This window comes from Mus pahari, chromosome 22, assembly GCF_900095145.1.
Source record: "Mus pahari chromosome 22, PAHARI_EIJ_v1.1, whole genome shotgun sequence".
Classification (NCBI taxonomy): Eukaryota; Metazoa; Chordata; class Mammalia; order Rodentia; family Muridae; genus Mus; species Mus pahari.
The window spans coordinates 7,169,833-7,195,832 of record NC_034611.1 but is presented as its reverse complement, the minus strand read 5'-3'; the positions used below and the strand labels follow the sequence as shown (position 1 = coordinate 7,195,832).

Below are 26,000 nucleotides of genomic sequence, written 5' to 3'. Positions count from 1 at the left end.
AAAAAAAAAAAAAAAAAAAAAAAAAAACCAAAAAAGAACAAAACAAATTTTAGATGAAGTCTAACTAAGCCCTATCTATCCACAACAGAGAGCAACACAATTTTTATCATTTTTCAAGTCAGGCTACGGAACATGAAAAGGAAACAACTCAAACTTCCTGGCAGGTTCAAAGAATAAAGAGATAATTATTTCATGTGTTTATATTTAAAAATCTATATAAAACAATTTTATGACAATGTCAACGTTTTTGGACTCAGGAGTTGGCCCAGTGGATAAAGCACTTGTTGCACAAGCATGGTGAGCTGAGCTTAAATCCCTAGAGCCCACAAAATGTCACTTCTCTGTAATGAGTGGAGACAGGAAACTCCCTGAGAGTTCCCAGGTTAGTTAGTCTGTTTTAAGCAATGTGGAAAGGCAAAGACTGGCATCCAAAATCTGTCTTCTGATCACACACTGTGGCACACTTGCACTCACACACACACATATACACACAGATTTTTAAGAAGAAAAATATTGAGAGAGAACATAACCTTGCTGACTACTGTAGCTATATTTTAAATCAATTTTTTCTATGTTACTTGATTAATTAAAATTGTTTTTATATTTAATTTTGTTTCTTTTTTTTTCTAAAATAGTTACTTGCTATATAGCCCAGGCCAACCTCAAAGTCATAATCTTTCAGCCTCTGCTCCCCAAGTACTGGGATAACAGACACAGTACTTTCTAAACCAATAATGATATTAAATTTTCAACCATAGTCTAAAAGCCCTTACTGAATGGATCCTTTGTTTGCTCTAAAACCGATATGAAAAAGAAAGCTGAAGAACGTATATAATTTTGTAACAGGTATTTATGATTCTTTTAAGAAAGGTGTGTCTCTTCCCAAGGAAGTCTATACATCACACTATCTGTGAGATGCTAATGAAGGTGCAGTATCAGTAAGAGGTATGGCGCAGGTTGACGTGAACTAGCTTTACCACTAATAGAAAAAATGACAGTTATCACAAACTGTTTGGTAGCCATTAAATCATTTTTCTACATTTCAGTGAAAACTCATCCCATCACGGCCCTTAAACGCAAGCACCCCATGGCCCCATCTCAAGATTACTTTCAGCTGCAGTTGCCTGATCAGCTTCTGTCTGTTCATTTTCTGCACTGGAAATATCAGATCCGTTTTCAGGCTCTGTATCATCTTGGAGACTTTTATCCACATCATGTGTTTGGGGATCAAGATCCCCTTCATGCTCTTGGGTTATATGATCAACAGTCTGAGGTGGCAAATATCTAAGATGAGGTGACTCGGGCTCATGATGGCTTACTGGAGACTGTAACAAATGCTGCTGCTGCCGATGTCTTTCTCTTTCCATCTGTTTGGCTTCCTGTAACTGGAAAGAACAAAATGATTTCTGGTACTAGTAAAAGAAGTAGCTTCAACTTCACCTAACTATAAGTCCTTTAAATATGGTATCCTTTTTCCTTGGGCCTGGGAATTATAGGCCATCAGAACCAACATAAAGTATACTAAAAGAAACAATGTTACACTCCTTAGATATCTGGAAGTTGGTGCATAAGAAAAGGGAGAAAGTCCTCAGTAATACTTTTATTTGACTATATTCGGTGTTCAAACTATGCTTGTGTTCATGAATGAATGCCACATGTGTGCTGGTGCCCAGGAAGGCCAGAGAGGGTCTGGATTATAAGGCATCTGATTTGGATACTAGGAACCAAACTGGAGTCCTCTGCAATAGCAGCAAATGCCCTTAGCTACTGAGCCATCTCTCTAGACCTTGTATTTGATGTGTGATGTTATGAAAATGTACTATCTTAACAAAATGAAAACAATTTTAATGCTGCCAAGTAGTAACTGGATTGTTGCCAATAATATATTTACCTAAAATAAAAAATCTACCAATAAGAACAAAGTACATCACATACATATTTATTCACATATTCTCTCTCTCTCTCTCTCTCTCTCTCTCTCTCTCTCTCTCTCTCTCTCTCTCCTTTTTGTCTACGCACAAGAAACATGTATATGGGGTGAAGATTACATATGCTTTCATAACATGTTCTGACATTATCATACCAAACACTTTTTAATTTATAGTGTATTATAATTACATAGCTAGCAAGTAAAATTGCCATGAGGGCTTACATCATTTTGTCCAGGCATCCAGTATGCATAAAAATAATTACATCTATCAATGTTTGACTGTTACTTTAGAAGACCTGTCATTTTTGTGTATATAATATCAATAAACTGGCTCACTTAAGATGCTAAACATTAAGGAGAATCCTAGTATTTCATTTGCAGAATCCTAGTATTTCATTTTTTTAGAATTTCATTGCTTCTCATACATCTCTTTCATTCTTCATGAGCCGATATGAAGGATTATCACAGGATTAATTTCCACAAAAAATAAGTATTTTACAGTATTAAATGATACCTCATAATCTCCAGTTCAAATTATATAATTATATTTATAAAAACAAAATTGAATTAGATGATTCTAATGTCTAAAAAAAGTATAAGAGCCAGGCGTGATGGCGCATGCTTTTGATCCCAGCACTTGGGAGGCAGAGACAGGCGGATTTCTGAGTTCGAAGCCAGCCTGGTCTACAGAGTGAGTTCCAGGACAGCCAGGGCTAAACAGAGAAACCCTGTCTCGAAAAAAAAAAAAAAAAAAAAAAAAAAAAAAGTATAAGAACCTTATAGTTAACAGTTTCAAACTCTTATTTTACAAATAAAGACACTACTTGATGCATAATTAGAATGAAAACAAATGTTTGAGACCAATATGTAACATGCACGTATCAGAGGAATACTCAGTACAGCTGTGCCACCAATTTAATCAATAAATCAGGCTGCTCTGAGCTTTGATGAGAAGCTTCCTTTTGCAGCAGGCAGTGGTTACAGACTCATAACTCATCAGGGAGCTGAGAATAAATGACCGTTGAATGCTTATCCCTAAATGAAACGGCTATGTCAACCTTTCCTGCCTCGAGGTCAAGGAAACGGGAGTGGAAAGAATATGAGAGTCAGAGAGGGTGGCAAAAAGAGCCACGAAATGCATCTTTTAGACACATGATGTGGCCATTCCTCTCAGGAATTCACAGCAGCAGTTATGTGGGAAACATGCACAACAGCAAAGAAGCCAGCATCCTAAAGTGGATGGAGAAGCTCATGAGCTCTGCACCTAGCTGAGGAACTACTGGCTGCTAGGAAAGGGAGACTGTGTTTTCTTTAGGGAGGTGGCCACTGTAGGCTGCCCATGCTCCAGAGGCTCTCCCCAGACCCATGTGACTGTGGGTAGCACTAATTAAGACTCAGTAGGTTTGGTTTTAAGGGGGAGGTAGAGAAGAACCAGGAAGTAGCAATGTGAAATGGGAGGTTACTGATGTGCTGAAGGGATGGGGAGGAGTGATAACGTGGCTATGACTAAGATGCACTGTATACATGTTTAACATTTAAAAACCAAATAGCAATACCAAAATAAAAATAAAAGCCACATTTTATACTGTTTAGAGAAATAAGTTATACTTCTTTCAAGGGGGAAAGTCTAAAATGAACTCTATGATGTTGAACTGGAAGCGGAAATGTCAGTATAAACACACGACTTTCAATATGTACAGATAAAAAGTCACATATGGGTGTAGGAGAGACTAGAATATAGTGTATTTTTTAGCTATATTTGCTCAGAGAGCAAGACTGTAACTAGAAGACAACAAACACACTAGTTAACTTGGTGAATCCCAGACTTTGGTTTCTAAATAAATGTCCTTGCCCTGCTGAAGGGGGCAAGCTCCTTGTGGAAATGGTTGATTTCAAAGCTGAAAAGGGAAAATTTAAAAATTAATACAACAAGAATAAGTGACTGTGTATTCAACATAGGTGGGCCATCCTATCATACCTATCGTGGGGCTCAGAGAACATCGTGGCAATACAGCAAAAAGAACCAAAGGATGGAAGTAGTGCTGTGAAACGCTGTCCTTGGGACATGACATTGCTGCTGTGCACATGAACTCACAACAGCTGTAGTTACAAAAGACGAAGCCAGTTAAAAATTTCAGAATGGAACAGGCAGGTACTTCTGAGGCATTACCCTAACATAAAAGCAAGGTGTAGTGGCAGTGTCTGTAACTCTAGTGCCAGGAGTGTAAGGACAGAGCCTGAGGCTCACCCTATCTCAAACAAACAAACAGATTGCCATTGATAGAGAAAGACTCCAGTGTCAATGTCTGCCCTCCATACATACACAGGTAGGGCAGCATGCCAGCATACACCACACATATATACACACAAAATTTCAAAACAAAAACAAAAGAAAAAAAACAGGTCAAGGAAAAAGAAAAAAGAAAAAAAGGAGGTCAAGGGTGAAGGAGAAAGCTCCTAGCAAATATTTTTGGCGGTCTTTCTGAAAAATAAAAGATTCTAAATTATGAAGACTTGTGAAATAAAATGTAAACAAAAACAAATAAAAAAATCAAGTTAAAGTCTATAATTCTTAATTTCTTTCTAACCAACCTGAAGTAGGTTTAAGGATAAGAAACATAACAGTCCTTTACTGTATGAAAGAAATAAAATAAACTAAATACTTCATTGATATAAAAATGCACTTTTGTTTTAAGGCTAAATTTTATATGTGAACAGGTCAAATGAGGTAGTTTATATCTACTTTACATTTTTTTAAAGTAAGTTTGGTTAAAATATCAATTCACAAACACTTCCATGATGCAATCAAACATATACACTTTTTGGTGAGACTGAAAGCACATTTTGTTTAAAGCTAAACAAGTCAGTAAAGCTATAAAACAACACAAGTCAGGGACCCTGGGGTCATCTCTCCATAACTACTCTGAGCTCTTTCCTACATCTGAGCCTGTGGTGTTCTTTCACTTTCTTTCAACACTTACTGCTTGGTTTTCCATGCGTGCAAAGATAACATTTAGCATTTGAGTAAGAGTAGCTTTGGCTGTTGTCTGATTGATGAGATTTTTGCTGGCTAAATAGATATTGTAGCATGTTCTCACAGCTTGCAGTACAGTTCCTTCATGAATTTCTATGTGTTGCGATGTTACTGCAGTAAGCAAAGCCTGTAAGGAAAGAACACAAAAGCAATTTTCTGCATCTAGACTTTAAACACAAAAATACATAGTTTCATTTTAAAATTAAAACTTTAAAAAACAATGACACTTTAGGTAGTAATGTGTATAGATTTCTACCTACTATGAACATGTTACCAATTATTAAAATATCTGAGTCTTTCACTACTATGAAAGTAGTTCTCCTATATCCAGAACATCCTTTAGTTAAGTTTCATTAGAAGTAGTACTTGTGTTTATTAAAATGCAGAACATTTACACTCTATCACAACTGAGTGTAGACAGGTATGTTTCATACAGTATCATATCAATATATAAGTACTATAAATAAATATATACTACCACTACCATAGTTGTAACATTAACAACTAGAACACAACTTGTTTTTCTCTAAAAGAATTTAACCATCCAGATTCATTACAACACGAACTTGGATTTTATTTGTTTACTTTCTTTGAGCAGGTTCACTAGATGGATGGGCACAAGAGAGTACTGAAGGACAGTACACTTGGTGATCTAACAATACAGTAAACGTTAGTAAGGTCACAACCTTATGAATCATCTTAAAACTTAAAAGATGAAAGATGTATAAAAAGCAGGTAGGTTCAGAAAAACTCCTCAAGACCCAAAGAATTCAATCCTAACTGGATGGCCAAGAGAAGAGATATAGAAACACAGTTTTCTTCTAATGGCATAAAACAAATCTCATATGGGTTCTAAACATTACCCCAAGTGGCTGTCACACCCAAAATGCACAGAAAACAACTCTTCCTAATATTTTCAAGGTGAGAAGCTTCTGGTTTTAAAAGTATAATAATAAATAATACACTCATTTTATATAACTAATTACCTTTATTATCTGCAACTGAACTCCTTCATCTGTTTGAGGACCTTGGAAGCAGCCACATATTGTTTCAATAATTCTATCAATTAATTTTTTGCCTGGTGTCGTACTATCTGGAGCACTGCCAGTCAAGTGCCCATAAGCAATAAGTTTCTGAAACAGACATAAGAGAGCACCTAGTCAAGATAACTAATAAATATAATAGTCAAGATAACTAATAAATATACTAGCGGACTATCAGTGGAAATAGATGTGAATGAATATATGCTAATTTTTAAACAAAAACAGTGAGGTATAATCAAAGCCAAAGTATTTTTTCCTGTAGTTTACTTAATTTGGAAAACTTTGTAGTTGCAATAACCAAAAAAAAAAAAAAAAAAAAAAAAAAAAAAAAAAAAAAAAAAAAAAAAAAAAACCAACAAAAAAAAAAACAAAAAACAAAACTAATAGTAATACTTCTAGAAAGCCAGGCCTTAAGAACACTGTGATATATTAGAATTGCTTGCTGCTTTCAATCTAAACCAGGTTTTACTGATAGTGTTTTGGAGGGACTATCTTAACACTTTCAAATGACATCAAATCTCTTTCCAACTTTGGTCATCATTTTTTATGACATCCAGTTTGTAAATAGTGGCTGTAAAGAAAAAAAAAAAAATCCCAGAATTATCTATACACTACTACCAATTTAGCTGGGAAAGAAGGCATTAGATGGTAATAGTGCTAATTTTTCAGCAACAGCAAGGTCATAAATAGACGAATTTATCTTGAACCCATCTTAAGAACAAACCATCTCTTCTTGGCTACTAAGCTGTTAGCTGAGTATATATAACCTCCAAACAGTGACAATACATGAAAACAAAACCAAACGCCCAAAATCTGGAAACCTGCCTCACAGAATATCTAAGATATGGTGTGTGTTTGTGTATGAGAAGAAAAGGGGGAAAGCACTCATGACAATTTCTGACATTAACGAACGCCACAGGGTGAGCAAAACAGTAAGAAGGCAAACAGTGTCGATATCAAAACGCTGCATTGTGTAAAATAGGGATTTAGTGAAATCACTTCCAAGTGATGATTTAAGCACAGTGGTGCATGCCTGTGGGACTATCTACTTAGGAGGCTGAGGTAGAATGACTGCTTGAAAATGGTTCAAGATCACACAGGGAACATATGAAGTGCCTATCTCAAAGACAAAACATACAACAGTATGATAGCACTGGTAGAAAGAGAGCAAATCAACACTTTTATCATTAACCAACTTAGATTTTGTTTTTTGGTTTTTTTAGTCTTTTTTGTTTTTGTTTTTTTAATACTAGGTATTTTCTTTACATTTCAAATGTTCCCTTTCCTGGTTTCCCCTCCGAAAATCCCCTATCCCCTTCCTCTCCCCTGCTCACCAACCCACCCACTCTTGTTATACTGGCCCTGGCACTCACCTATACTGGGGCATAGAACTTTCACAGGACTAAGGGCCTCTCCTCCCATTGATGACTGACTAGGCCATCCTCTGCTACATATTCAGCTAGAGCCATAAGTCCCACACCATGTGTTTTCTTTGATTAGTGGTTTAGTCCCAGGGAGTTCTGAGGGTACTGGTTAGTTCATATTGTTGTTCCTCCTATGGGGCTACAGACCCCTTCAGCTCTTTGGGTACTTTCTCTAGCTCCTTCATTGGGGACCCTATGCTCCATCCAATGGATGACTATGAGTATCCACTTCTGAAATCAGACACTGGCAGAGCCTCTCAGGAGACAGCTTTACCAGGCTCCTGTCAGCAAGCTCTTGTTGGCGTCTGCAATAGTGTCTGGGTTTGGTGGTTGTTTATGGGATGGATCCCCAGGTGGGGCAGTCTCTAGATGGTCATTCCTTCAGTCTCTGCTCCAAACTTTGTCTCTGTAACTCCTAGATTTTGTTTTGCTAATGGTTTTACTAACATCTTTTGTGCAGCTACTGTATATCTAAATATAAATGACTATTTTGTTTCTTACCTCAAAAAGTATTCAAGGCTTTCGTGGACATGTGTAAATCATCAACTGTGAGCAATATTAGAAATACATTGAAACCAGACAGCTTTAGATACCATTTTATACATACCTGCAAACAATCTAGAGATGTACTAACTATGCGGGGACATTTGGACTGGCATGCCAACTCAAAGGGTAAAAAGTACTTGTCTGCTTCAATAAAATTTGTCTTTGATTTCACTGGTGGAAGGGTGCCTGATCCAGCTTTTGCTTCTCCATGAGGAGGACTAAATAAAAAAAAAGGAGAGTTTACATAGAATAGTACATTTACCTTTATGATGACAAACCTGTGAGAAAAAAATATCAGTCATAAAAAGAACCTTATTGACCACTCCTCTGTCTTTTTGTACTTCACAGGAAAGCATAGCCCAGAGAGCTCAAGTGATCTGCAAGGTGAACAGCAGTGACCACAGATGCTGGACACAACATGGATTTCTCTCTTTTTCTAAAGATCCCAAATACTTCATGAAACAACTTTGAACAGCCATGGGCTCCTCTATACGCTTTTATGTTGAAGTACACTTTTTGAATTATTTCCATTATGTTCTAAAGAAGTTAACATGTTCAAAGAAATACAGTGATTTTTGTAAATATACATTAAACTTCACAAAAAAGTTAAAATACAGCAAAACGTAATTTAGAAATGTCTAATTTATATGAACTTGTTTCTTAAGAACTATTTTTATTTTTATTACAAAGATATAGAAGATCTGTAATCCTAAAGTATAGATGATTGTATTACTATTTTGGCCAAGACTGAAAAGTATATAAATTAATTTTATAAAACAAGTGAAATCATACAAACCTTTGTTTCTCAGTTTCAACTTTTATTTCCTCTGGTGAAGGCAAAAAAAGAGAAGCATATATTAGCATAGGAGGACAAAAAGTTTACTGGGTAATTTGATTACAGTCTTCATAAGTGTGAATCAACAAGCAAAAAAATTTGAATTACCAAAGCATTCCCTCTTTCCCCTAATAAGTACATTAATCAGAAATACTAGGAAAAAATAATGTAGCCACAATCACGTCCGTTTGTCCATTCATGTCTTTGCCCCTGTCTGTCTGTCTCTCTGTGTGTGAGTGTGTGTGTGTGTGTGTGTGTGTGAGAGAGAGAGAGAGAGAGAGAGAGAGCGAGCGAGCACACTCTGTGCCTCTCAGGAAGATTAATAGAATTATAGCTTCTTGAAAATGCTTATGTGTTCATAGTAACTAATTTTTCTAATTAGGACTATATTTGGAAAAAAGAACCTATAAAATAAGCATGTCTATTTTTTAAAATTAATCTCTTAATTTAGCATACAAAATAACAGTCTGGCATTTTCATATAGTTTTCTTTTCCTCCCCTTATCAACCTTCCTGTGTGCCCTGCTGCTGCTTGGTTTCCTCCCAGTAAAAACCTCCTCTTCTCTCCATGTATTATTCCACTCTCTCTCCCCTCTGCTTTAAGCCCCTGCCTTCCTTTTCATGGTGCTCCTTTCAGTTTCAGGCGCCCCCCCCCCCCCCATGCTCCTGTAAGTAACTGCACTTAAGCGAATTGCTTCAGCAAACTGGAGTTGGGTAGAATCATTTCTTTGGTCTGTCACTGTGATAAAGAGATGTTCATGTCTCTCCTAAGGAAAACCTAACCCAACACCTTTAAATTTAATACTATTTACTGACTACCTTCTATTGTTAAGCACTAAATATTAAATATAAAGTAACTTGCTCAAATTACTTTGCTATAGCACTGACTCTGAAAATATATACAACTTACTCATTGTCTACTGTGTGCCAGGCATTTGATATTCAGGATTTCAGTCTGGTTGTCTGAGAACTAAAGCCTTTCCATTTTCCTAATGATAGGAGTAACGAAGGGATGGTATAAACTATTACTTGGAACTACTAAAGACACAATTTAATAAAGGTTTATAATGCTTAAGAGAAATAAGACAGGCACAGAAAGACGAATACCAGGTGACTATTTACACATGGAGTCTAAAAGCCAAACTCACAGGCAGAAGTAGAATAGTGGCACTGGAATGTGAAAGAGGAAGGATTTGATTTGGAAAAAAAAAAAAAGGTTCAAAATTTCAGTTAGATAAGAGGTATATTCTTTAGTAGTGATTTGTGCATAATAAATTTTTTAATCCTTTCTTGCATTCCTAGCATCCAGCTGTGAAAGTCACACAATAGGCAGACATTCAATTATGTTGCCATGTATAAAGACCCACAAGAAATAAACAAGATGAAAATTTTGTTCTATTTTGTGTTTCCTTCCTTCTTTCTCACCCCTTTTAACTTTGGCTCTCCAATTTAACATGGGGACAGAGACTGACGCCGAGTGTTTCTAAGGCCTGGTTTTTAATTCATTCAGATAGCAACTTAGAAACTTAAGTTTGTAATTGGTTAGAAAAACACACTATAAAAAACTAGGTAATTCGGAGATAGAAAAAAAAAATCCCACTTTTTGCTTATCAGCATCAGTCTCAAATCCAGGGATGCCTTCTTCAAATAAAATAAAATGTGAATGATTTTAATTAACAGTTCTCAATATAATTTTGAAGGAAACCACAGGAAGAAATGTTTTATTTCGGATCCCAAAACACACCTCCTATGTAAAAAAAATTCATTATTCCTTTTTATCAAAGGGGATATATGCTCATGTTGTATTCTTTTACAAGACACAATACCAGCTATTAGCTACAAAACTGACTTTATAATTAACAAGGCTTTCTAAACTACAAACACAAAACTATGCATTTTAAAGCTGAGGAAACAAGAATAAGATAGCCAAGGAAATACATGCCAAAATACATTGTAATTAAATTTCAGAGGAGGGAAAATACTGAAAGCAGATACAGAGAAATGACACATTGTATACAAATGTATTATTTGAATGGCAGCAAAATTATCATGAAACACCATAAAGGCTAACATTTGGGTCAGTAGCACATTTCCATAACTATGTTTGATGTTCAGTGGAAAAAAATAAATCCTAAATTTAGGACCCTGTGGCTGGAAAGATGGTTCACCAGTTAAGAACAATGACTGCTCTTCCAGAAGTTCCCAACACCCACATGGCAGCTTATAAACGTCTGTAACTTCAGTTCTAGGATATCCACTACCCTCCCACAGACATACATGCAGGCAAAACATCAATGCACATTTAAAATAACAATAATAAATCATATTTTAAAAGCTTATTTAAAAAGTCAAGACTTTGTAAGATGAGAGTAACTGAGAAAAATCACCACTAGGGTTACATTAAAAGGAATTCAAACGTTCTTCATGATAACAACAAACATGGTAAAGAAAATTTGAAACATCAAAAGAATCGAAGAGATATAAATACAGAAGGGAGAACAGAAAATAACAATAAGGATGTCTGAAAAGTCATAAGGAGTATTATTAACTACCTACCTAAAACATACATCTATACCATATGTAAGTCTATATATGTCTGTATATGTTATGTATACATATATACTTATTATATACTTATATAATTCTATACTTATACTCCTTATGTGTCACATACACTCTCTCTCTCTCTCTCTCTCTCTCTCTCTCTCTCTCTCACACACACACACACACACACACACACAGAATAAATAAATAAATAAATAAATATTTCTCATATGGGCTTACAATGCTTCCCCCCAAGGGCCATAGACTTACAAAAACCCCAACAGCAGGCATGAAAAGCCTTCTTCTGAGTTGTTGGTCAGGGCCATCCAAGAGACTCCCAAAAATTACAGGCTAATTGCTATTGTCCTTTGTTGCCCTTCTTTCTCAGGAATTGAAGGTTAATTCACAATTGCTGAAGACACCTTACACTTTGGACACAGGACCCAGAGGACCTGAGTTGGATCTGATCAGAAATCCTCCTTCCTGAAGACCATGCAAGTTTCTAAAGAGGAAAACAACTAATAAATAGCCCTACCTAGCAGCTATGGCACCTATGAACCACAACTATGGCCAGCATGGCATGATATCCCTAAGGGTGCAGTAGTGGCTCACATGCCTTGGCAGTAATCAACAACTCTCCAATTGGACTTAAAACCTGCTAGACCAAAGGATCATGGAGAAAGACTCAGAACTACTATTTTACCAAATCAGCATTATTTCCTAACTACATTCTAAATATTTGTCCTTACACCCACAGATGAGTGCAATCCTCAGCCATCATCAAGAAACCTCCTCTTTGCAGCAGATGGAGACCATTACAGAAAACTGCAACCGAAAATAAATGCGGAGTTGTGGAGCACAGTCCTTATGGATACACCTACAAAACAACTCCTACACCCAAGGTGCATCAGTCATTGAAAATGGAAGAGAAGCTCAAAGACTAGAAGAGCCAGAGGAACAGAAAGTTTGTTATGAGACTATGTCTTCTTCTAATGTCAGAGAAACCAAATCTATGGACATCTCATCAACAAGGCTGCCCAAACATGACCTGAACAAGGATGATACCAACAGACATGTTAATATGTCTATTAACTCAAGAGGCCTCCCCCCACCCCCGGATATAGACAATTAAGGAATACTGAGAATGAGAGAAATAGTCTTCCTCAGGGAAGAGTACATTAATTGGTTATCTAATACATATGTATTAGATAACATACATACAAGAAAACATACATACAAGTAACATTATATGGACTGAGCAGATGTGTTTATATATTTGAGAATACACAAAATTTAGTAAAAAAAAAAAAAGAGAGAGAGAGCATGAATTTGAAAGGAGAGGGAGTATAGCAAATGGGTGGAAGGTGTTAAGAGCTACAGATGTTGCTTCATGGATATTGTAGCATGACTGTTATGGGGTAATCAATCGTTTTCTGGTTTGATTTGAAGCCTGTACAGGCCAAATTTTGTATTGTAAGCCTGATCAAAAAAATCTACGGCTGGATAGGTCAGACTCTACTGTTGCTGTTTTGCTGAGAGGATATGTTGTACTCATAAAACTGCTTTCTACATATTTATGTTTATGTTCCTAGATTAGTGTTGCTCTCTGCTTTGATAAGAGAAACTTCTTTTTGTAGAGGACAGCAGTTACTTTTTGTAGACGACAGACTTATAACTAGCCAGCATGCTCGAAATAAGAAAACCTCTAGAGGCTGGAGAGTTAAGAGGCTCAGCAGTTAAGAGCACTGACTGCTCTTCTAAAGGTCCTGAGTTCAAATCGCAGCAACTACATGGTGGCTCACAACCATCTGTAATGAGATCTGACTCCCTCTTCTGGAGTGTCTGATGACAGCTACAGTGTACTTACATATAATAAATAAATCTTTAAAAAAATAACAGTAAGTCTCTAAATGAAACAAAATTGAGAGAACATGGCAGAAGAGGGTGCAAAGGATGTAGGAGAAAGAAGAGTGCTGTTCAACATTGTCTTTCCAGCTATGATATGGCTGTTGCTCTCATGAACTCACAATGGCTGTGATTACTTGTACATGACCCACACAAGCCTGAGTCTACCAGCATTCCATCTTGGATAAGGCTTCAACCCTCCTGAGGGAGCTACTGGTAGTTAATGCCTGCTAGGGACAGGTGGTGAACACATTCTTTTTGTGGTGCCACTATTGGTTAAATTGCTCATGTGCCTGTAAGTAACCCCTTACCTATGCATACGTAAGCAACTCTAAACTCACTAGGTTTTGCTCTCTCTTGTGTGTACACACATATACACACATGTACACACACACATACAAACACACAAAAACACAAATGTTAGGGGATAGGACTACAATAAAAGCCAGCCTATGCAGAATCCTTGAGAACTTACACAACTCTTCAGATTTCCAAATGCATTACCAAAAAGGTTTTGATCCCTAACACCATAAAATCAAGGAACAGGGAAGGAAAAAAAGATGAAAAGAAAAACAGAATTAACTGGTGTTGCCACAATAAGAACATCTGGTGATATTTCTTCAGTTTTTTTTTGTTTTTTTGTTTGTTTGTTTTTTGAGACAGGGTTTCTCTGTGTAGCCCTGGCTGTCCTTGAACTCAAGAAATCCGCCTGCCTCTGCCTCCCAAGTGCTGGGATTAAAGGCATGCGCCACCACTGCCTGGCTCAGTTTTACTTTTTAAAATTGCTTGGAGGAACTGTCTGCCATTGTCATTGTCTTCTTTTAGAAAAGGTATAAAGTAAATTGCCAATTTTATTTAAATTATAAATATAAACAGACTTCAGCAAATGCCATATAGAGTCTCCTCTGTCTAAAATCTTAGGCCTGAATTCAATCTCATGCATCAAAAATGGAAATGTTTGGCATTCATATCTTGGCTACTTATGTTTTTATCTCATTTCTTAGAAAACTCTGGACAGGCATTGGCTGTGAGCAGCTAAGTGATATTTGGATTCAAATTTGGGAGAAAATTGTGGCTTCAGATTTTCCTACAGTCAATATTACAATAAAAGGTATTTCTAAAGTATTTATGAATTTTTCTGAATGAAAAATAATGTATGCTATGCAGACCAATTTAGTACCATCTGTGTCTGTCTGTCTATGTGCACAGATTTGCTTCACAAAACAATCAAGAGAACACAAAAGTAAATAATTGTGCTTGACTCTTTCATTTAACCTAAAGTCTCAGACTTTCTACTTAATCCATACCAAACCCTAGACTGCTCCCCATCAGATCCATGGGGCAATCAAGATTAGAGCCCAACACATAACTAATATTTTCTGTATTGTAAATATGAAAACTCAAATTAAGAAATCATCTTGATCTGAAAAATTGGGAAAAACTTTTTCACTAGTTTCTAGGACTTTCTAAGAGTTATCAATAAACTTAGTGACTTAAAGCAACAGAAGATTATTCTCTCAGTCTGGAGCAACAGAACTAAGGCTCTAGGAGGAACTCTCCTTTGATTAGCTGGTGGCTTCTGAGGTGCCTTGATTATGACAGCATAATTCCAGACTCTACCACTATTTCCACACTGCCTTCCTGCTTTGTGTGCCTCTATGCCCTATCATCTTCTTGTAAGGGTAACAGTCACTGGATTATAATGCCTACTCTAAATACAAGATTAATATTTAGATCCTTAATGACTCATGTATGCAGAACTCCAGAAAGAATCTGGACAAGAGAAAAAGCTCATTCTCTTTAGGAAAAAAAAAAAATGTTTTCACTGAAAAAAATCTGACAACTGATATTTGAATTTATTTTATATCATTCTCAGTGGAAAAACTTCTGGGGAGGGAGAAGAACATTTGTTTTTATCTTGAGATAGGGTCTCATTCTATAGTCCAGTCAGCCTGAAACTCACATGCAGCCTAGGCTGGCCCTGAGTTACGGCAACCTCACAAGTGCTGAGATTACAGGCATGAGCACTGTCTTAACCCTGCTGCTGCGGTAACATACCCTGACAAACGCAGTCCAGGGGAGAAGTCCAAGTTACAGCTCACAGTCAAGAGCACAGAGAGCACAAATGAGCCCATATTTTAATTTCTTCCATTTTTATGCAGTCTAGTATCCACACCCAAAGATTTGTACAACCCACTTTTATGCTGGTTCTTTCATTAATGTAATCAAGATAATATCCCACAGACATGTCCACAGGCCAACTTCATCTAAACAATCTCTTATTGAGACTTTCTTTTCCCAGGTGATTCTAGATTGTGTCAGTCAAGCTAATGATTTAAAAGGTACCATCAATATTGGGCTGGACAGATGGCTCAGCCATTAAGAGCACTGACTGTTCTTCCAGAGGTCCCAGCAACCACATGGTTCACGACCAGCTGTAATGGGATCTAACGCCCTCTTCTGGTGTGTCTGAAGACAGCAACAGTGTACTCGCATACTTAAATCTTTCAACAACAACAACAACAACAACAAACTGACCATCATAGCCACCATACTTGGCAGCTTTCTATTTTGAATTGTGTCCTTTTTATTTTTTAAAGTAGAAAATTTCCTATTATATCATTGGGAAACTCTTATGATTAAAACATTCTAGAAGTAGTGGAAGTAGCTCAGCAGGAAAAGGTTTGTACTGTACTACAAACCCTCCTGACCTGAAGGGGTGGGAAGAGCCAGAGGCAGTAGAAGAATGTAATCAAACGAGTGTCTTCTGGAAACAACACATATGAACTCAGTGATTGGGACAACATACCAGACCAATCTCAGCACGGAAAGTGGAGGTGGACATGAAGCCCCCTAGCTAGCAGAGGAGCTACTGACAACTGATAGCTTCTGGGAGAAAGAGAATTAGCTTTCTTTAAGTGTGTAGCACCTGGTAAATTGACTATGCTCATGTGGATGGCCGAACATCTAAGAATGTGTAGGCAACACAATAGGACTTCAGTAGAAAAAGGAAGTCAGGAAGTTGGGTTGGTAGGGAAGGGGGAGTACATCTAGAGCAGATGGGGTAAGGGTTGAGGTGATTAAAACACAATGAACATTAGAGAATAACTTTTTGCTGTTTGTTTTTAATTCTGGGGCTGGGAAAGTATGCCTAGAATCCCCCAGTGAGGGGCTGGGGGCATGGCTCAGTGGTAGAGAGCTTTCCTAGTGTGCACAAGACCCTGGGCTCAACCTCCAGCACCAAAAACAAAAAGGAAAAAAAATTCAAGTCATGCACAATAAAGCATGCGTGTAATTTTACTACTTGACTAAAGGGTGCATATGGTGAGAGAGGATAGGGCTGAGTTCGTGGATAGCAGAGGCTATGTACCAAGATGTCAAGACTGTTTTAAAAAAATCACGAAAGAGGAATATTGAATGGCTGAAAAGCACCTAAAGAAATGTTCAATGTCCTTCGTGATCAGAGAAATACAAATCAAAACGAACCTGAGATTCCACCTTATACCAATCAGAATAGCTAAGATCAAAAATTCAGGTGACAACAAATGTTGGAGAGGATATGGAGAAAGAGGAACACTCCTCCATTGCTGGAGGGATTGCAAACTGGTGCAATCACTCTGGAAAATCAATCTAGAGGTTCCTCAGAAAATTGGAAACAGATCTACCTGAAGATCCAGTTATACCACTCTTGGGAATATACCTAAAAGATGCCCCACCATGCCACAGGGGCACGTGTTCCACTATGTTCATAGCAGCCTTATTTGTGATAGCCAGAAGCTGGAAACAACCTAGATGTCCCAAGACAGAAGAATGGATACAGAAAATGTGGCTCATTTACACATTGAAATGAAATACTACTCAGCTATTAAGAATGAGGACATCCTAGTTTTGCAGGCAAATGGATGGAACTAGAAAATATCATCCTGAGTGAGGTAACTCAGACCCAAAAGGACATGCATGGTATTAGCCATGAGGAAAAGGACATGCATGGTATTAGCCATAAGGATATTAGCCAGAGGGGAAAAAAAGAAAGAAAACAAAACAAAACCGTACAGAATACCCAAGATACAGTCCACAGAGCTCAAAAAGGTCAACAAGCTGAAGTGCCCAAGTGAGGAGGCCTCAGTCCCACTTGGGAGAGAGAAGAAAGCAATCACAAGTCTGGAGGGAGGGAGGAAGGAAGGGAGGGAGGGACCTGGGAGGGAAAGTGGATGGGGTGGGGTGGGGGAGAGGGAAACCTGATCTGGTATTGGGTGAGATAAAAGAACTGAAGCCTTGGGGCTGGAGAGATGGCTCAGTGGTTAAGAGCACCGACTACTCATGAGTTCAAATCCCAGCAACCACATGGTGGCTCACAACCATCTGTAATGAGATCTGACTCCCTCTTCTGCTGTGTCTGAAGATAGCTACATTGTACTTAGATATAAAAATAAATAAATAAATCTTTAAAAAAAAAAAAAAAGAAAAAGAACTGAAGCCATGAGGGCCAGCAGAAAGCAAGTAAACAGGCAACCTCAGGAAATAGGTTGGGGAAACCCCTTAGAATGCACCAGAGACCTGGGAGGTGAGAGACTACCAGGACTGGGACCTTAGATGAAACACCAGAGAGTTGGGAGAAAGAACTTATAGAGTCCGCCTCCAGAAGGAAGAGAGGATATCAAGTGAGGGATGAGGACAGTCACATCTCTGACCCATAATTGTTCCTGTCTGAAAGAATTATAGGGATGGAAATGGAGAGGAGCCTGAGGAAAAAAAGGTCCAGAGACAGGCCCTAAGTGGGATCCAGTTCAAGGGGAGGTCCCAAGGCTTGACACTATTACTGAGGCTATGGAGTCCTCACAAAAAGGGATCTATCATGACTGCCCTCCAAAAGACCCAACAAGCAGCTGAAATAGTCAGATGTAGATATTTGCAACCAATGGACTGAAGCAGCTGACCCCTGTTGTTGAATTAGGGAAGGCTGAAAGAAGCTGAGGAGAAGGGTGATCCTGTAAGAGAACCAGCAGTCTCAATTAATCTGGATCCCTGAGATCTCTCAAGCACTGGACCATAGGCCAGACAGCATATATCAGCTGATTTGAGGCCCCCAACACACATACAGTAGAGGACATCGAGGTCTGTGTTCATTCAGAGATGATGCACCTAACCTTCAAGGGACTGGAGGCCCCAGGGAGTTTAGAGGTCAGGAGGGATGGGGGCATCCACATAGAGACAGGGTGGGTTGGGGAGGAGGTGTGGGACATAGAGCAGATGGAGGGTGGATTGGGGGGGGGTGTAGGGGAATGGAATATGGAGTGTAAAAAATAAAAATAAAATTAAATAAAAAAATATGTGTAAAAGCAAGATAATTGTGTTTGCTAAAAAACAAAACCAACAAAACCAACACAGACACAGACACACACACACACACACACACACATATACACACACACACACTCGAAAGCATATAGTCAGAAAGAATGTATGTTTTGGGGCTGAGGAGATAGATGGTTCAGCAGGGGACCTGGGTATGACTCACATGCACCCTCGTAACTGGCTGTGACTCCAATTGGATGCAATCTGGTGATCCCATCTGACTTCCCAAAGGATGTATGCATGTGTGTATGACTTACAAACATACATGAGGCAAAAGGCTCATACACATACAAATATGCAAATTTGTAAAAATAAAAAAATTTTGCTTGGAACATCAATAATTTGTGTATTTTTCTGTTAGATTTGGTTCCTCAATTGTCCACAAGGAATATGACAAACACTTCCTCAAATTATTTTCTATTTATAATTTTATCTACAAGATAAAGGTTATTAGGAGAGTCAATTTAGTATCTGCCAGGAGATGGAAGGGGAAAAAAAAGGAAACCAAAGTAGCCTTCAACCTTAATCATCCCATGAACCTTTTTTTGACACAAGGTCTCAAGTAGCTCAGATTGACCTTGAACTCCTGATTCTCCTATCTGCAATTGCTCAGTTCTGAGATTACAGGTTTATAACACCACATCTGCTTTATTCATTGGTGGAGACTCAACAGAGGCAGTCCTGCATGCTAGGCAAGTACTCATCCACTGAGCTTCCAACCCAGCTGGTCTTGTTTTTGAGACAGGATCTGGTGTTGCCACCACCATCCTTAAACTCCTTGATCATCGTCGACCTAACAAGTGCTGGGATTATAGCATGTACCTCTATGCCTGGCTACCAGCTGCTTAAGTGGAATGTGACTTCCATTTTCCCTAAACGTAAGACTGCTCAGAAGAACCGTCTCAGCAGTAGTTCTGGTCATTGTATTAACCACTTTGTCTTTTCTCTTAAACAGTGTTTGAAGGTAATTCTCAACCAACATGTGTCCCTGTGGCATTAACTACATTAAAAGACTGAAAAACGGTTTAATAAATCTAGGAGAAGCTAAATAAAATTCAGCAGGTTGCTTTAGAGAACTTTTGTGTGCATTTTAAACTTCCAAATGGAAATAAGATTATATTTTGACTGTAACCTGAACTTACTTTGTCAACTCAAATTTGTGGGTTAAGAGTCTCTCTAAAGGTTAGGCTTCACAACATTTTATTCATGGCCATTCTGAATAAAGGATCCTTAAAACCAACCTGAAATGTGAAAGTAAAGACCAGTATACACTGGATTTTTTTTATTCAAAACTTCAGGCAGCTCAGGTACTGAACACTATCTTTTACTTTAGATAGCAAGTAAGCCTTGCTAATTGATTAAAACTGTATCTTAAATGTGTTAGGAAGGTAGGAAACAGCTCACCGGGCAAAGTGTACTGCACAAACATGAAGCCCTGAATTTGGAGCCCCAGCACCTACACAAAGCCAGGTATGCACAATGACACACATTTGTTACCCCAGTGCTAGGAGGTGGAGGTAGACAGGGAAATAAAAGGAGCTTACTGCTCTGACAGTCTTACAAAGATAATTTCTAGGTTGAATGGGAAGAAGGCCCTCTCTCAATATATAAGGTTTATCACCATATTATATATGGTGATAGAGCGGGACACTCAACACTGGCCTGTAGCATCCATATAGGCACACACACACACACACACACACACGGGCAAATATACCCACACATAAATATGCACATACTGGCATAAATATTGTGAAATTGTTTAGAGATGTCACTTGCTTGTAAATGGTGATAAGTAAAAGTACCACAAAACCAGGACCATAGACTCAAAGTACTTCAGCCTCCACTCATATTCTTTTATTACACTACCACTTGAAATAAGAACAGGTTAGTGAGGCAGAAGCAAGGAAGTTCTGTAATATTTGCATCATGATATTACATTCTTATTTCGGACAAGTTCAAGGTAGCTCACATCTCCCAACACTAGAGAGGCCAAAGCAGGATGACTGCTGTATTTGGGTTAGTCTGGTCTACGTAGCTAGTTCCAAGCCAATCAAATCTACCTAGCAAGACCTTGTCTAAGTAAGTAAGTAAATAAATAAATAAAGTATATATTTCTAGGGTAAATTATATTTATGGGTAACAAACTCATAAGAAAGCTAAGTCAACAGGATCATTTCACAATATGATGAGCAATAGAAACTCATATTCTCTCTGAAGAAAACTACTGGTCTCCCTGGTCTGTCTTCTTCCTGAAAACCTTCTCTCTCTCTTACTTTGCAGCAGTGTCTATTCCAACCGTGAGCTTCCACTCTAACATCTGTAGTTATTAACACAGACTAAACCCAGAAGTTGACTAGTTTACTTACATCCTAACATCAAACAAACTCTTGAACCTAGAAGCCTGGCTGGAGGATGTCCCAACAGAACCTCCCCAAAGACAAACAATGCCACCACCTTCAAGCTCGATCCTGAACAATCTTAAATTCTTTGAAACTAAAAATAGCTCAGCTGTTGTCTCATCTGCCAGCAGATGGCCAGACTATTTTTAATGCAGGATTCTCAAGAGCAGGCATGGATCACACTAAGCTAGGGCAGAGGAGAATCCCTCAATGTTCATTACACAGAACTATAGAGCAGGTACCAAGAGAGGGCAACCTGGAGCTAGCTGTTCCTGGGCTTCCTACTAATTTAACAAGGAAAGGCTCTTTTACAACCATTCTGTAAAATAAAATCTAACATGCTAGAAAATGTAAAATAAGCTTTAAATAACTGTATACCCTTTAAAGATTCGTTACTGTTTGTAAACATTGAAAGTTCATTTATATAGTACCTTTGAGAGTAGAAAATGGTTTTGCTATGAAACCAAACCAAGAGAGCCTGGAATTCATTCATGGCAGTCTATCCTCCCAACTGCTGGCATTACGGGCATCAGTCACCAAACCTGACTTCTACTGTTTGTTTACAAAAAGTTTTATTTTAAGTCAAAATAGAGTATTCTTAAGAGTTCATGATAAGCTATAATTTTATGAGTATTATTTACAGAAAAATTATTTTAACTGGTTATTATAATAAAGGGGAGATAAGTATAACAAATATCAATGATCTGAATTCTACTTGAATGCCAATAAAATTTTTTTCAAACAAAACCAGAAAAGGATTCAAAGTCTGGCATAGTGCATGCTTCCTAGCTCACTGTCCATCTCCTTTCAGCTCCGTGTTAAGTGTTCAACAACATCTAAAGAGAGAATGAACACATACAGGAATATTTACACGGGTTTTAACAATAGCCACACACACTGGCAGGCACCAGTAAACCCAGTACCTTGGAGGCAGAGGCAAGAGGATTGCCACAAGTTCTACAGTTCAAGGGTAGCCTGGTCTACATAATGCGTTCCAAGTCAGCCAGTGATAGATAGCAGCTATCCCAAACTTAATACTGACAGATGACTGGAAGGAAAACAAAAAACAAAAACATCAGGGGTTATTTACCATGAGATTGCATACTGAAAATTTACTTTATAGAGAGCTAAATGTAACTTTTATGAAACATGGAAAATGCCTCTTGTTAAAAAACAAAAACAAAACAAAAAACTTCCGGTAAACAAAGTACTCTGGTACTCGTTAACTAGCAAAATCTGATTTAAAGAACACACCATCAAGAATTCCTATGCCTAAAAATGTCAGGGATACAGTTAAGGGAGTTACAGACTTTCTAAAGAAATGGAGAGTGGCAAGAATACTGGATGCAGTTAACAGAAGAATGCACTCACATCCACTGAGTTCACTACCTTTAACTGTACCGAGGAAGTCCAAGCACAGTAATACTGCAATGTAACAAAAGCTGGACTTAAACCCCAGACTCTCATTTCGATGAGCTACCAACATACTTATTTTAGTATTTGGAAAGAGAAAAGTACATAAAAAACACTTTACTTAAAACCTGTAAATGAGTAGGCTTTAGCATACTGGAAATACTTTCTGGGCTGTGGATATTTTTCAGTTGATAGAATGCTTGCCATTACGTATGAATCCCTGGGTTCCATCGCCTGCATTGCACCTCTAAAACAAGGCATGGTGGTATTTGTCTGTAATCCCAGAATTCAAAAGCAGAGACAGTGGTTTAGGAAAGTTCAAGTTGTCCTCAGCTACAAAGAAATATTAGGCCAGCCTGGGCTACTTTGAACCTGTCTGCATGCCCCCATGCCCTTTGCTTAAAAAAAAAAAAAAAAAAGGAAAAAAATTGGACACACATACTCTAACACAGCAAAGCTCAGCTCTAAAATACTAAAGCTTTAATTTGAATTTCATATATGTTTTACCCTGCCAAGTTACTGAAAACCTTACAGCATACAATAATTTTAAAAGTTCTTAAAACCCTTCCTATCACCCCAATTAATAATGACTTCTTTCAGGACCCAAATATAAATTCAATTTTTGCAACTGTACAATAGTCTTCTCATTCTCCTGGAAACATGTTGTTAGTTACAATAACAAAATGGGAACTTATGACCAATGATGGGGCAAAGGAAGGAAGTATTTAAGTCCACTATACTATTACATTAAAAACAAAACACCACCAACAAAAAGGACCATTTTTTTGGTGGATGTTAAACAAATCCATTTGATGTTTTTCATATTACTAATTTTAAGTATTGAGAAAAAAGAGGAAGGGAGGCTGTAACATTGGAGCAAGTTAAATGGTAGTCTTAAGTCAAAACTTAAATGCAAAATTGTCTCTGAGCTACCTGGACCCCTTACTTTAGCATAAAGTTAGTTTGTCCCCTTTCATAAAGGTTTTTCAAAAATCACTTTTAACCATTTTCATTTCTTGCAAATTTGAGCTGTTCTGGTCCAGGGCTATAAACAAAAGTGTAAGCATCACGAATTTATCTGGTTTAATTGTTCTGGCTTCTCCCTTAACAATTCTCTTATTGATGGATGCACTAGACCTACCACACCTACCGCCTCAAACAAATCGTTATCTGCCTACCATGGTTTTATAGGTATTGTTTGGGATTTGCCCTGCTGGGGCTTCATTACACTAGACCTCTTCTGTCTGAACTATAAATCACAACTGAATCTTGAGAGCAGCTGCCACTGTCCAGACATGTGGCTGGTGGGTGTCATTGTCTTTCTCTCTTCTCTCATTCCACACACACCCCTTTCCGTGTTACCTAAAGCCAATTTATCTAAAGGTTTTCCTTCCCCATTTCCACTCAGACACGGCCACCGCCACCCCTTAACCTCTAAGTCTTGTTCTTCCAGGTCAGCCCAGTAGGCTACATTACTACTCTTTTTTTCCTGTAGCTGGGGCAGAGAGATGGCAAACTCGAGGCACCTTTTGCAACCCCCTTTCTCGAGACTGTCAACAAGGGAACAACTTCAACCTTGCTTCCCAAAGTACCACGCCAAATCATAAAGTTATTGTAATTGCAATGCGGAACCCTCCCCCACGCTCAATCTCGTCAGATCGGCCCCACCTCAATTTCTAAGCTAATAAACAACAGCTCGTCTTCTGCTCCATCACAAAGGATGACATTCTGTCCGCACCGCAGGGGCCACCGACAACCCTCCCCCCATTCCGTCCAGCGGACCACTCGAAGCCAGGAGCCCCGCGATCCTTAACCATCTCGAGTTCCAGGGGCCCCGGCCGGCCGCCCTTCCTCCTCCACTCAGCCGCTGCCCCGCGTCCAGCCGAGTTGCTGTCAACTCCAGTCGGGCGGCCAGCAGCTGGCCAGGGCTCCCCGGGCGAGCCGCCCGCCACGCCGCCCACCTCTCGCGGCCGGATCCCCGCGCCCCGCCGCGGCCTCCTTCCTCCCGGCTCACCTAGGGCCACCTCGCACGCTTTGCGCAGCTGGGAGTGATGCGCCTTCTTCACTTCCTTGTCGGCCAGAATCTTCTCCAGGGCCCGGGTCAGGAACATGTTCTTCGTCTTCTTGCCCTCATACATGGACGCGGAGGAGGAGGAGGAGGAGGCGGCGGCGGCGGTCCCGGCGGCTGGAGGGGAGGCGGAGGAGGGGGACGGGGACGAGGAGGGGAGAAAGGCGAGGAGGTGGCGGTGGGGGCGAGGAGGCGTGGAGGGCAGCGGCGACACCAGGAAGCGGCGGGCGACGCGGAGCGGCCGCGGGGCCGCCAAGGGCGTCGAAAGCCTCGCCACGCTCGAGGGGCCGCCGTTCGAGGGCCGCGCCCGTCCGGCCTCGGCGCCGTCGGCCCGGGGGTCGCTTCCCGGCCGCCCGCCTCACTCGTCCCTACGGCCCGGCGGCGGCGGCGGCGGCACTCGGCCCGGGCGGCCGTCTTCCCGGGGCCGAGGGCCTAGGTGGCGGCGCCTCACACTGCCAGCAGCAGGCGCGAGGTTGCCCTAGCTACCGTGGGGACCAGCACCCGCCGCAGCCGCGGACTGGCCTCCATCACCGCCGACCTGCCCCGGACGCCATGTTGAGAGAGGAAACGACGCGTCACGCAGCGGCCGAACGGCTGCGGGGAGGAAGCGGCAGCGGCGGCGGCGGCGGCGGCGGTGCCAGCCCAGAGCAGCCGCGGCGCCGGGAGGCCAGGGGCGGAGGGCGGCGCGGGAGGAGCGGCCGGAGCGGCGACTCTACGGCGGCCCGGCTGGGACTCGCCGCCTCCCGCGTTCGCCTGCAGGGCAGCGTGGGGCGTGGCGGGCGTCCTGCGGCGCGGCACGGCGTGGCGCGGGGCTTCTGCTCCTGCGGGCTACTGGGAGGCGTGATCGGAGCACGCGGGGCGCTCCCAAGGCCCGGACGACAGGACCCCTGGCTACCGTGCACAGGCTTCCCCAACTTTCTGGACAGCCTGTCGCAGGGGAGCAAAGTCCCTCGCGGTGCTAGGGCCACAGGCACACCCGCGTCGCTCCCTCAGACGCACCTGGTTTCCGCCTGCCACGCGGGATCCTAATTTCCTTCTCAGGTTTAGAAAATTGCTATCCTTGACCGATACTTTTGATTACTTCAAGATGGATCTCTTTTGCAAAACGTAACCAGTGGACGAGGATTCAGCAATGTTTTCACTTTTTGTATTTCTCTATAGGGTAAATCAGTAAACCCATGGTTTCATGCCCTTTTCTGATTGACACTGAAGTTAAGGTGAGTGCTTCTGACTCAGGTACCGCACAGAGCCCTCCCGTTCTGTACCTTTAATCCTGAGGTTTCAGAATGGAAAAGATTTAAGTACAGATACACCTGACCATACTTTTAGTGCCAAAGAACTCAAATTTCTGCAGTGCTTCTGAGAGAAAACGTTAAGAATCTCATGAAATAAATGCAGCCGGTTTACAAGGGGTTCCAGGCTATTGCGTGGCTCCAGCAACATCGGATCCCTGTTAGGATACATCTTTTGCTTTCTTTTCCTTAGATTGTGTTAGCTGTGGA

General features: G+C 39.9%; 1 protein-coding gene across 1 annotated transcript in view; it reads right to left on the bottom strand.

Moving 5' to 3' along the window:
- Positions 1 to 25,135, bottom strand: part of Arfgef1 (ADP ribosylation factor guanine nucleotide exchange factor 1) — a 95,320-nt gene extending 70,185 nt beyond the window's left edge. The window contains exons 1-6 of the mRNA XM_021222418.2: positions 24,445 to 25,135; positions 8,774 to 8,804; positions 8,039 to 8,195; positions 5,951 to 6,097; positions 4,912 to 5,091; positions 1,109 to 1,385 (exon numbers count right to left, since the gene is read on the bottom strand). Coding sequence (XP_021078077.1) covers positions 1,109 to 1,385; positions 4,912 to 5,091; positions 5,951 to 6,097; positions 8,039 to 8,195; positions 8,774 to 8,804; positions 24,445 to 24,568 — 916 coding nt within the window. The 5' untranslated portion in view covers positions 24,569 to 25,135. The remainder of the gene's footprint in view (positions 1 to 1,108; positions 1,386 to 4,911; positions 5,092 to 5,950; positions 6,098 to 8,038; positions 8,196 to 8,773; positions 8,805 to 24,444) is intronic.
- Positions 25,136 to 26,000: the final 865 nt, after the last annotated feature.